Genomic DNA, 13,713 nt, shown 5'->3' with positions numbered 1-13,713 from the left:
GTCTCTCTCTCTCTCTCTGACTCTCTGCGTCTGTCCTTCCATTTGCCCTTGTTTTTGTGTGTAAAAGGCCAATTTTAGTTGAGTTTTGCTCAGCTGTGATTTCATTCCATGAAAAAAATAATCCCCCTATAAAAAGAAGAAGAGAAAACACAGACAACGCAGAGGACGAGCATCTTAATTACCAACATTTCTGATGACCTCTGCATCTGTTTCACTGTCACTTTTTTTGTCAGACCTTTGCATAAAATGTCATTTTAAAATGATAAGCGAGATACTTTGCTGCCCTGGACTTGAGAGCTTCAAATTGGTTCTCTTGAGACTGGTCTAACAACTCAGTGCTGTCGCCTCCAATTTTGGGGCTATTTGACCCATTAGATGTCAATGTTTGGGAAACAAACAGGCAGCGCTGAGAGGTTTGATGGCTTAGTGATGTAGGGGGCCTTATGAAACACACTTGGAGCTTACAGGCAAAAGACAAAGAGTGCAACATGGGGTCAAGAATGTTTTCAGTCTTACTTTTGCTTCTTTCAATCTCTTTTACCTGACATGGTCTGCAGGCTTTCGTTTATCAATATTTTACATCAAATCACTTTGTAAACTATTTTATGCATCCCTTTTTGTTTGTTTACGTATCTAAAAGCACATTACATCCATTTACACCAATTACAGAAAAATCAATGTATTATATTATTATTTGCTGCGGTACATGATATTATTTATAGAGTTAAGAGTACGTGCTGTCAAACTCTACACAGACGTGAATGTAATGTATAATTAAATGCTAAAACAAGTTCTATCTAAAAAGTCTAAAAAATACCAAAATTGTAAACAAAGGAGAACACAAACAGAAAAAAGAAATAACTAGACACCTATAAGAAGAAATTGATAACTACCATTTCCACCAAAGTGTTGCTAAAAAATGACCTTACTTATAGGCATGTAGCGATACATTAATCTGGATCATATATATCGACTTAATTATCAACGATCCATAATGATCGTTGCAAAGGGAAAACACCGATACATATCAGCATTTTTAAGATAAGTCTTTATGTTGAAATTCCAATGGCACATCTGTGTCACAATTTCTGTCCAAGCGCACCTTTTTGCTAAAAATTCACACAGTGCTTGCGGCAGGCAGATAACAGTAAGCAGCCGAGAAAAGGACAATGAGGATATTTACTGGAATGTACTCATAGCGATCTCAGGTCGCTGAATTGCATCTAATAGAAAATCATATTGTGGGAGACTTTTGTGAAATCAGCATATATCATATCGTTACCCAAACAATCAATATCAAATCATGTCATGATGAAATTTGTGATTTACATCCCTACTGACTCACAAGATGTTAATACTCTGATTACTCTATGCTGGCATAAATCCACCATTATCAAACTTAACATTTACTCAAGGTGATGCATTATCAAGGAAAGATCAAACTAAGGAAGGGAGGCATGGAGCAAGGAGGGGAGGAAGGATTTACTTAAAAATGATTTTTAAAAAATATATTATTTAACTTATTACAAAATTATTTTTTAAGTACTAGCTTCAGAAAGAATGGTGTGGTAGTCATTTCAGAAGATTCTATAAAGCATTAAAATTTGTTTAAAAAAAAACATACACATAACAACAGCAAGGAGGACACCTTAGAGTTGGATCATGCTGCATGCTTGCTGCAGACATATTAACACTTTCTTTCACTCTTATAGAAAAATCTTTATTTTATCTTTGTCTAGTGAATATTTGAACATTTGTGCATATGTCAATCACATAATCAAATCAACTCAGTTAAAATTGAAATCTCTTACAAAATGTCTATTCTCTACAAAGGCATGGACTAATGGCATCCTGCATTAGCATTTCAGGGAGGTAACTAACACTCATATTGATCCATACAAGCTTCAGTGACTGTTGCCACAGAGCAGGCTGCACTCTGTCATACAGGGCTCCCCCTGTCACCGGTCAGTGGCAGCTCAGGAGGACTACCACACGTCCCACACCGGAATCCAACCCACACCCATCAGCCTCTGGGGCTCACACATTGCCACCAACCCTGTCCTCTCCCCCCTCCCCCTCCCACCCCCCACCCACCCCCTTTTTTCTTTCCCTCTTTCTCTACCTCACTTTTCCTCTAATGAGTTGCAACACTGATAACGAGCCTGATGATCTTCCATTGATTCGGCTATCACTTGCTTGTCTGGTAATTGATCCGTAGCTGAGCCTCTAGTTAATTATATGGGCTTCGACACGGACCCCTGCCCCAGGGGGAATTCTCAAGTCCTGCACAATAATAGTTTTAATAAAGGAGCCTGCGAATCTCCTGCATCCTTTTCTCTTCCCCTCTTCCTGCTTCCCAGCATTTTTCATCTTTCGATTTCCGTCTTTCTCCCTTGCTTCCCTCTTAAATTCCCCCCATCTTTGTATTTTTACTTCTGTGTCTCTTTCTCGTTTCCTCTGTCATCACGGCCATTACCATCAGTGGAGGCAAGGGGAGGAGGGGAGAAGGGGGAGAAAAAAAGGGAGAGTGAGCAATATTGGCAGAGTCCACTCCTCCCTCCCACAAATAACAGCCATTAACCAGCCAGGTCAGAAGCTGAGCCACCAGCTTGACTTGAAACATTGAGTGCCACTCGGAAAAAAAGCCCACAGACTCGCACATTTACAGGCGAGAGAGAGAAAGAGGAAGAGAAGCATGAGCTGGGAAGCAAAAAGGCACATCCGCTGCTAAATTGTCACTTAATATAATTAGCCCAAGCCTTGTGCATTACCTTTTCAATAAGTTAAGAGTGAAGCGTGCTGTATGTGGACAGGAGGTGACACATTACGCCTTTTATGATAAGGCTGCATGTGGCTCCTGACGCAGGCCACTATGCAAAAGAAAAATGAGGAAAAGAATAGAAAGGGAGGGAGAGGGTGTAGTAGCAGACAGATAAAGAGACCTAGAAGTGGGAAAAAAAATCATCACAGGAGACAAAAGCTGAAGAATAAGATGTAGGCAGGGAGAGAGATGTAAATTGAGCTTGAGACAAAAGACACAATTTTTCAAAGTAGTAGGTAAGACACACACCGTATACTTTTCTCCATTCCAGCAGAAATCCCTTGTACATAACTGTAACGACTGGTGTGATAATCTCAGCAAAGGTTAACAGTATACTGCCATTAGTGCACCGTACAAAATGCTTTTAACAGATGACCAAGCACCTGTCTGCAGCAATTTACCACCAAATTTGAAGTGACTTTATATATCAGAAGCCATTTAATGTAGCCGGGGAGAGAAAGTTCTCTCTGTGTCCCTCTCCCTTTTGTTCACCGGAAAGATCACAGTGACATCTCCCTCTCGCTGCGGACTGAGGCACCTGGTCTGTCATTTCTCTAATGACGGTGGGGTGAAAAGACCGGGGTGGAGAAGAGGAGATGGGAGATTTAAAGGGAAGAGAGGAAGGAGAGGAGGAGGAAGAGGTGGTGTGTGGGGGGGATGTCTTCATTGTTTGAGACGTGTCCTATGCTGTGTCAAAGGAAGAATAGATCTCCTTCCTCTTTTTTTTGGTGGTTTTATCCTCCTGTGTGTCTTTTTCTCTGTGTCTGCCTCCCTTTACTCCTCCATCCCTCATTTTATTCCCTTACCTTTGCTGCTGTGGGGACCAATTTGGCTAAAATGGAACCTCTTCCTCATTTTTTTCTTAATTAAAATCTGAGAGCCTCCGCGGGGGGGTTTCCTCTGTGTGTGTGTGTGTGTGTGTGTGTGTGTGTGTGTGTGTGTGCGCGCGCGCGCGCATGCACGCTAGTGTGTGTGTGTTCGTATGCATGCTGGTGGCAGATTGCCTGCGTTCCATTAGTCTTTCATTAGAGTGGGAGAAAATCAAACAAAGGCAGCAGATTTTTTTAGGGATATAACAAGTCTATTGATATTTTTTGTTTGTTTTTGCTTGTTTGTTTTATGTTTTGATCGCTGCCCTACAAATAGAGCCATTTTCAGCTCAGATTGAAGAGCATTTCTGTTCAGCAATACTCTGCATTTTCAATTTTTTAAACAAAGAAAGAAATTCTTGAGAGCAATCGTGATGCTTTTCTTCATGATGTTTTTTGCAAGGTAAAAAACACTTTTGCTGAGCACTGTGCAGTTTGCGTGCGTGTGTGTGTGTGTGTGTGTGTGTGTGTGTGGCAGGATGGTCCCACAGGGGAACTAAGTTGCTCTGAGACGCGCTGGCCACTCGCAGCGCCAATGGTAATAAGGCAGGGGGACAAACGCTCCCCCTGCCTTCTCCTGTTCTGCCCCCACCTTCCTCCCCCTTTAGCAAGAGGAAGGAGGGGTGTGTGTGTGTGTGTGTATGTGTGTGTGAGGGAGCGTGCAGCGCGATGTCATTGAGCATCTCAGAGTGGAGCGGCACAGTTGACTCAGTTGAGCCTGCACCGGCCCGGCACACACACATGCTCGCTTGCTCTCACATGCTCTCGCACACACACGCACACACACACGCATACAAACAGGCTCAGGCGCTCAGTTCAGTTCCTCAGCGGCTGCAGCGGAGTACAGAGGAGTCAGAGAGAGAGAGAGAGGAGCAGAGAGAGAGAGGAAAAGAGAGAGGACAGGCGGCACGGAGCGGACGTCGAGAGAGGGACACAATCTCAAAGAGAGAGAATAAGGGAGAGAGAGAGGAACGGGAGGAGAGGGAGAGCTGGATAGCTGGTGGCTCACTCCCACACCTCATCTTCACTTTGCTGGGACAGGCACAGAATTGATGGTAAGAGACATTCATGCATTTTATTGGCTCAGCTGTTTGCCTTAAAAGACTCCTTTTATGGGACTTTAAAAAATATTTTTATTTATTTTTTACTTTTCTGAACACGTTTTGTGTTAAAATGATTATTTATGTTTCACATTTAGTTGTTTGTTTGCTCCTTTTGGTTGACAATGTAGTATATATTTTTTTATTTCTTTCACTCTTATTTAATTAGAAAAACATAAATTACATAGATTACACTTTTTCTTTTTATCCTCCTGCGTGCATGTGTTCAGTGTTGCATGGCAGCTTCCAGGTTGCTCAACTTTTTGGCTCTTTTGCAGTTTCTTTTACATCAGTGCACTATATGAATGTGTGCATTCAGGTGAATGTGTTTCATTGTGTGCGTTTGTGTCCATGTCCAAAATGACTGACACATGGATGAAAGCAAAAACTGAGGCCACGGGTAACATCATGCACCCCTACTAATTCCCATAACACCCCCCCCCCTTTGTTTTTTCTTTCACTCCATTCTTGCTCCCCTTCGCATCACCCCCCCCCCCCCCCCCCCCCCCCCCACCTCCATCCTTCTTCTCATCCTTCCTCACCGCCAGTGCTCCGCTCATCTTGCCCTGTCCAAGACGAGGCCCCTGAGGAAATTTAGCCTCTTTTTTCTCTCTTTTCTTGAGAATTAACTCCACACACACTCCTCCGCCACCAGAGCTGCCAAGAAACCTCACACACACTCCCTCAACTCCTCTCTTGCTGCTATCCTCCTCTAGAAGCACGACCAGAGCGAGACAGAGGAAAGAGAAAAAAAGGCAACACGACCCCAAAAGAACCCACCTTCACTGACTTTTTTTTTTCTTCTCTCCTCCTTCACACTCCCACATCCCTCCTTGCCCTCCCTCTCTGTCTCTCCCTCTCTCTGTCTAAGTCCAAGGAGGCAGAGTTGGATGTGAGAGGCAGTGAGTGCGACACAGTCCCACAAGAGCCCAGCACAGACCCAGAGCCGCCCAGGCCACCTCCAGCTAAGGCTAACGGACCCACCGGCACAGCTGGCGTTTGCACGAGCATCCCCTCCAGTAGCCACAGTAGCAGCAGCAGCAGCAGCAGCAGAAGTGGTCTGGGTGGCATTAGCATCGTTAGCAGCAGCGCTGAGGGAGCAGGCGAAAGCTCCATGCAGTTCAGCACCAGACCGCCTAGTGCTGAGCAGCCGGGCTTCATGGGGACATGGCAGCAGCAGAGCACTGACAGCAACCTCCTCTACAGAATGTCCCAGCAGGTACGTCAGCTCAGCCTCACCTCCCTCATCCTCTCCATCTCTGCCTCCTCTCTCCTTCACTCTCTCTGCTATTCCAGCCAAGGACCAAACTTTCGTATTTTGTCTCTTGGTGTTTGTTCAGACATTTGCTGGTTTGGTTCTTACCAGTATTTGTGTGAAAAAGTGTGTGTGTATTTGTGTGTCAGTAGTTATGTGTGTGTGTGTGTGTGTGTGTATTCTATAGGGTATAGGGGGAGGTTTGTGGGCCATGTTTTGTTTTTAAATTAGGCATCCTTGCATACTTTTTTGCAACTTTTTCCACACTTTTGGACAATATGAGATTTGATGTTGTGTGTGTGTCTTCATGTTGTTGTGTTACACACACCATGCCTCAAAGTGTTTTCATTCACCTCTGTGTGTGTGTGTGTGTGTGTGTTTCTTTTTATTTCACCCTGCTCTATAAAACAACTTAAAAAACAGCATATTTCATGTATTTGTAAAAACACATTTTAATGCAAAATTTGCACTATATCAGATAACTCATTATTTTCACAATTTGATGGATTATCCCTTGTCCGGATTTGTTACATACATGCTTAAGTCTCCTTAATTGGTCTATGAGCGGTGTGGAGTTTAAAAGCAAGCAACGGCAGTGTTTTGGTAACCTCAGTGCCGATAAAGACTCGGGAAGGGGCTCCCCTCTGGGACCGGCTAATTGACTTCATGTGGCCGAGGCAGGAAGCCCCTCGCGCGGCTACAGAGCAGCAGAGGAGCCGTGAATGAGCACAGGCTCGCGTGGAAAAGTAATGCTGATAACGGAGAGCCTACACCGGCTGAGCGAAGTGCACATTTCCTCCCGACATTTCTCGCCTGTTATCGTGGATTTTACACTGAATTGCTCTCTTGTTTAGTTTTAAAAAATCGTCTTAAGTTAGAGCAAGAGAGTTATTTTTAAGGGATTTTGTGGTTCCGTGGGATAAATGTCAGGTAAGGAGAGGCAAGAGGAGTTTGGTGTAAGCGCGTGAGTTTGTTTGTGTGTGTGTGTGTGTGTGTGTGTGTGTGTGTGTGCGTCCGTTCGCGCTCGTGTGTGTGAGGGGGAGACAGTAAAGATAGAGGATGGTTGTTAGGTTGCAGTTAATCATAGCGGGACCTGCAGGTTCTCCGTACCATGCACATGCTGTTACGCACAGCGGTTCTTGCGCAACAGCCGCGGGTCTGCGTTGTAAATGATGAGAAACTTATTCTGTCACCTTGACGGTATTTATAGTTTCGTTATATTTTTATAAAAAATAAATTCCAGAGGTCTAATCGTGACGGTGAAAGTGGTGTGTTGAGACTAAAACATCAACATGTAACTTGTGGAATACAACATTTCTTTATTGTGTTGTATTCCTTATTGAAATAACTCCCCCTTTCTGCATTTCACACTAAACCAAAGCTCATATATTCTGAGCGAAATGAATTGCATCCCTGCACTTTTTTTTGTAGCCTGCATCATGCAGCATCACATTTTCCCTAATTTATCCTAAAGAATCAAGCAAACTATTGAACAGTGTATTGGAAGAGCTGGTTTTCTACAGAGAGCAGAGCGCTGCTCTCCTCCTCTCCCGGTGTGGAGCAGGTGGATGGGCCCCTGCGCTCAGCATCTGCTGGGACCCCACGTTTGCATCCCCAATCCTTTTTACAAATGCGCACCGTTGTTTCAATATAATCAGCTGTGGGACTCGCTGTTATTTATCCTTCCTCGCACCACTTAGAAGACATCTTCCCATGTTTAGTAGGCATGACATAAATTCTCCGAAGGAAGCCTGTTCCTTGACAGACTCGCCTTCTTGGAATCTAACCGATAATGACTTTGTGTTTGCCGAGGCTCGCGCACCCTGGGGTGTTGGAGGAGAGAAATGCGTTATGGGCTCGTGTTTCAAAATCTACCCCTCTCTCCCTTAAAGATCAACTAGGTGACACGAGGGATGTGGTATTTTACTGTTGTTAGGCCAAATTATATTTCCATGTGATCGATGGAGACGCGAGGCAGCTCTACGCAGTGCGTGCAGGGCACACGCGGCTGTGGTGAGGAGCATCACCAAGCCCAAACATTTGGTACCACTTTGGACAACCTTGTAAAACACACACACACAGACGCAAAGACACACACAGGGCAAGACTTTAGAAATTAGAAAAAAAAAAACTGCACTTTAACATGAATGTAGACATTTCCCTGCCACGGTTGTAACAACAAAAATACTCCTGGTTTACAGCAGGTGTTTGATCATCTCGGTGCATAAACATCAGTGACCGATCAAAGTAAAAACATATTTTAATGTTCAAATTCTAAATCATGAGATGTGATGGGTTTTTTTCTCCCCCTTTGCTTTATGGTGTTTTCTAACACAATCAAGCCATAAAAGCAGCACCTGTTTATCTGTCAGCGTAAAGAAAATTACTCAAACAAAATAGAAGCCAATTTGAGAACGAATGTCCCCTATGAATTTATTGATTTCCATTTCGATTAATTCATGCATTCAAGATATTTTTATGTATTTTATATTTCGGGTTTAATTGTGAATTAGTCCAGAATTAATAAATAAATTTATTTCCATATTCACTAAGATGTTTTCAAGGAAATAAATCATTTCCCTCAAGAATATTTGGCTAAAGGTGATGCTGTTATAAAATTGATATACAAATGAAAAAAGGGTGAATTAAATATTTTTTTCTTGTGTTTTATTAATATTAGAGTGTTAAGATTGGATATTGATAACCAATCTACATGCAATCGTTTTTTATTATTTCGTGTTTCTCTAAACGAACGAAATTAAAAACAGAGACGATTAGGGCACGACTAAAAGCGAATAATTTACACATTTCATAAGAGGCCTTAATAGGCTTTTAATCTTTGAAGAAACTTTTTTCCCCTCTATGCCACAAAGCAGGAGATTCACAACCTTCATAATCCACGCGTGTCAACAGGAAACAACACGTACAGCATGCAATTTAAATTAAATCAATGAAATGGATTCGATAAATACTGCCTATTTTCTCAGCTTCTTAATGTTTAGAAATCGGTGCACATTTTACAAAACACCGTGAGCGGGAACTTTCATAATTGTTTTTATGGCTAGAAAAAAACCCCATTAATTAGGAGTTGAATTATTTCCCAGGCATTACGGAGTGATAATATTTGGAGCCTTAATTGACCCGCTGCTGTACATGCGTGACTATGAATATCGACCCTTGCAAGTTAAAACCCCCGGAGTTAAGTGATACTACCAGCCTAATTGGTTCATCAGGGATAATTTCTCCACAATGTAGCAGCCGTAGGCCGCGTCGTTTTTTATTTACTAAATATTTTTTTTCTGCTCCGCTTCAAGACGGAGGAGAAACAAGTAAAGGATTTGAAAAGCTCGTAAAAATGTGCCTTAACCTCCACCTGAGGATCTGGTGCTGCCACCCAGGCTTAAAGCACAGCCCGGAGAGAGAGAGAGAGAGAGAGAGAGAGAGAGAGAGAGAGAGAGAGAGAGAGAGAGAATAAATCAGTGCATGTCTTCAATCTAAAACTATCTCTAAAATAGCATCTTCCTTTTCTTTTTGCAAGGGTGCTGTAACGCGGCTTCCTTTGAAGTGCGACAGGTCGACTATGGGCCGAGACCTGGAAGAGGTACAGTGGCATTACAGCTTGCTTCTGTCTGCTCTCAGTGCTGCCTGCTGCATCTCACACGGAGACTCTGATAACCACACAATAAAAAAAAGAGGGATTTATAACAGGGAATTATAATTTAGAAATAAATGCAGAATTTAGATCATAATAATAGAAATAATCATAATAGGCCATAACATTTTCTTAAAATTGTAAGATTTTGCATTTTTCAAAATTCATATGCCACTTTCTAAATTAAAAAGAATAAAAATAAAATTTCCTCTTTTCTTGTATCATGCATTTGCAAATTTAAGAACTTTATTAATATTAAATGAAAAATCTTTAAGGGATTAGATTAAAATCATGATATATATGTACATATATATATATATCTCACAGTACTTTTAATTTTCCCCACCTTGATAAAAATGCCTGTTTTTTTAAAATCAAATAATCAAATTGTTTGGATATATCATGTAAATATGTTAGCTCTATAGAAAAAAACTGACCTGAATACCTCAGAATTTTCTAAAATCTTGCTTCAGTTCCTCCATTTTCATCCGTATTTAATATTTTCGTGTGTTTTCATATCTTGTTCCATATTTAAACTTTTTGTTTAGATCAATTTCACAATAAAACAGTTTGATTTTTCCCTTATTCCACATGCTTGGTTAATGCAGTGCAGCCCATAGTCCCGTCTGTGTGTGTTAAACCTCTGAATGCTGTTAGCTCAGGACATGATGACAGACATATTAGTGGAATAACATGCTCTGCTTTGTTTTGTCTGACTGAAGAAATGAGGTTGATATTATCCTCTCCAGTGCAGATCACAGAACGCGCTAATCTGCCTATTAACACACTGATACACTTACAGTGGTGTGTGTGTGTGTGTGTGTGTGCGCGCGCGCGCGCACATTGCTTTACACAGTGGGGTACAGGCGTGTTGCATGTTGCATGTGTGGTGCATATGCATTGCTTCTTGCCATTGTGTGGAACAGGGAGGCAGTGATTTGATGCATATGTGTAGAATTATCCACAGTCAGTGAGAGAGAGTGTGTGTGTGTGTGTTGTTACACTCGACTGTTATTATTTCCATGTCTGTCTTTGATGGGTCGTTGCACACAGAGCATATGGATGCCTATACGTACATGTATCTGGTGTCAAGTGTGCGTGCGTGTGCGCGCTGACACTGAAGTTTATGTATGTGTGTGTTAAGGCGTTTGTGTCTGTGCTTTTGCCATTTATTTTTCTGAGTGGGTGGCTAAATACTCATATGCCAGTTGTGTGTGTTTGTATGCGTGAGAGAGAGAGAAAAAGAGAGAGAGAGAGAGAGCATGTGCTGTTTGGTGGGTGTGTGTCCTCTCCCTCTGAGTGTGTGTGTGTGTGTTTCTGTGTGTTGGCTCAGGCTCCATGTGTGTGTGGGTGCGAGGTGAAGTGTCTCTTGGCTGGCCTTGGCTGGAGAGCTGGAGGAGAGCAGAGGTGAAAGAGGAGATTTGCAGAAAAGACACGCACCACTTCCCCCATTACTACTTTTTCTTTTTCTTCTTCTACTACGTCTCTGTCTCTCACTGCCTCTTCTTCTTCTTCTCCTTCCTCTTCTCTCACTCGCTTTTCCTTCCTCTTCTTATTCCCCACACCTCACCCCCCTCACCCCATTTTTGCTTTCTCTTCTTCTCGACTATCTTTTCTACCTAAAACTCTACCTCCACCACCAGTCCTCCACATGCTAAATCACATTATTTAATTCGGCAAATACTGTCTTTGTTGAAAGGGCTCTTGAGACTGAACCTGTGTAATAAAGAGCAATTTTGGGTGTAATGGCTACCACTTATAATAAGACGCAAGGACATGTGTCAGAATGTTTCCTCAATAACAGAAAGTGCCTGCTTCAGCCTGATTAAAGGTTTACTTCCCTCCATATAGACAGCACCTGTCCCTTACTGTAAAGCTGTGGTTGTCTCCTACACTGTTTATACAATTACTGCAAAGCTACTGGCCTTTCTAGAGGGTCCAGATCATGACATAAGCAGTGCTGAGAAAGGCCATTGTGGCGTCAATCAGCGGGCACCTCTCTCTTTGTCTTTGTGCATATGCAACAATGATGTGTGTTTCCTGAAGGCAGCATTATTTCTGCAAGAGAGAGCTCAGGAATGGGAGACTAAGATTGAGTGGGAAGGTGGCTGCTGCAGTTACTTGTATATTTACTGTATGTCTGTCTGTGTGTGTTATTAAGAACCCATCTTTGACGGAGTAGGAGGATGTACAAGGTCCCATTCATGCTGTGGTCCCCACTATGTTTACCCAGGCACCAACCAGGGAGATATGACGTCCGCAACATTTTTACTTTTCACTTTTTTCGACTGACTTTCTTAAATCTGTTTGCTTGCATCACAAAGCATTCATTTTTTACTGAGATGTAAAAATGCATTAATGTAATTTGTTTCCCTATTGTGCCATTTAACAAATATTTTTAGTTGCATCCAAAGTCTACAGTGTGTTTAAGTGGATAAAAATCAATAACCATGATTTTCATTCCATTATTTTTTTGTATTGTTTTGTGCCAGATTGTTGAGGAAATCCGTTAATACAAATCCTCATGCAGACACCTACGTTTTACCATCTCTTCCTATAAAAGCCTTTCTGTAAAATTCAATTCTTTTATCTTTTTTTCTGCACATACATGATCTTGCCAACAAAAAAAAAAAGCCCCGCACATAGCCATGATCATGTGTGTCCCAGGTCAGACAGTAACCTTTGTAGCCGCGCAGTAATGCCCTGCAGGACCAGCGTTATGGGTAAGCACCGACCCTAACTCTGTGTGCGAGACCCGGGGCAACCAGCGATCAATAAGCATCATGTGAGCATCATTCACGGGTTCTATGTCAGCTGTTTCCTGTTTTTTCCTGAGGAGACGGCTGCCTCACCGCCGTGGTGAATGCCTGAATAATGGGGAGGATACAGAACGTACAGGAGACACTATCATGGAAGTCAGAAGGCTTTCTTTATCGAATGTCTGGCAGGGCTGCGTGCTGTGCGTTTTGTGTGTGTGTGTGTGTTGAGGAACGATAGAAATGCAAAGCCATCTGCTCTGCTCTTATCAGAGGGCTGAGTGGTGAAATCTAGTGTAGCTGAGTCTTTCCCAGGGACTTCTTTAGTCCTGTGTGGGCATGTGAATATGAAAGGAAAGAAATACATTTACTTCCTTTCGTTGTCCTTTATTTACTGCTTTCAACAAAATAATCGATGAAGCAGTAATTTGAGTAGAAATCTCTACTTGTTACTTTGAGGGGATTGGTGTGGAATTTAAGGTTGTCATGTTGGTTTGGTTTGTCTTGAATGACTGTAGTTTTCAGTAGAAAACAGCTAAATATTGGATTTAGTAAATTCAGCCGTGTGTGGCGTGTGATTAGACCCCCGCTGCACTGAGATAATAATGTGTAATATTGAAAATAAAACAAATACATGTAAAATTGGATACAAATTTGTGAAACCTTCTCTCCACATTTTTGCAAATTTTTGTGTTGTTTTTGCAGATTTTTTGGATATATTTTAGTCTGGTCAAAAAATTTTTTCTTACCCACCACAGTTTTTCCTTTTTATTTGAGTTGATGTCTTTTTAAGCAGCTGAACATGACTCTTTTCACTCTGTTTGTCCTTATTTCATTATCCACATTTTTTTACAGAGGTGCTTTTGGGTTATTTGTCTTTGGGCAGTTTCCTGCGGTGGGAAGAAGTCGCCGGTGTGAAGAGGAAGTGTGTGTTTGAAGGGTCAGTCGCTCAGGATGTCACCACCCCGCCACTAGCTAATGAGGGGGACATAAGCACAGGGCCAGGGCAGCAACACACACACACACACACTGACACGGCAGGAATGCAGCAGCTGTCACCAAGGTCCAGGCAGTTATGAAAGGGTTCAAGTATAATTGTGTCTTCTGTGTGCGTGTGTGTGTGTGTGTGTGTGTGTGTGTGTAAAGTGGCAGTACCAGGGGTCACAGGGGTGTTGAGAGCTGGGAGGGGCCCACGTTGCCTTTGGTGACCCAGAGATTGCCACCGGCAGAGAAGATCATCACACATAATTGACTTGAGTG

General features: G+C 42.4%; 1 protein-coding gene across 4 annotated transcripts in view; it reads left to right on the top strand.

Annotated features, from left to right (window-relative positions):
- Window positions 1-13,713, top strand: part of bnc2 (basonuclin 2) — a 190,037-nt gene that overhangs the window by 84,821 nt on the left and 91,503 nt on the right. For 2 of the 4 annotated variants that reach the window (XM_042484899.1, XM_042484902.1), the window contains exons 2-3: window positions 5,662-6,009; window positions 9,584-9,646. In XM_042484899.1, the coding sequence (XP_042340833.1) occupies window positions 5,662-6,009; window positions 9,584-9,646 (411 nt within the window). Of the gene's footprint in view, window positions 1-4,683; window positions 4,746-5,661; window positions 6,010-9,583; window positions 9,647-13,713 lie in introns of those variants that run through there. The other 2 variants (XM_042484900.1, XM_042484901.1) reach the window with 2 other exon arrangements.

The sequence above is a fragment of the Plectropomus leopardus genome, chromosome 4 (assembly GCF_008729295.1).
Source record: "Plectropomus leopardus isolate mb chromosome 4, YSFRI_Pleo_2.0, whole genome shotgun sequence".
NCBI classification, from domain to species: domain Eukaryota; kingdom Metazoa; phylum Chordata; class Actinopteri; order Perciformes; family Serranidae; genus Plectropomus; species Plectropomus leopardus.
The sequence above is the reverse complement of the archived record's forward strand: the minus strand, read 5'-3'. Positions and strand labels throughout refer to the sequence as shown.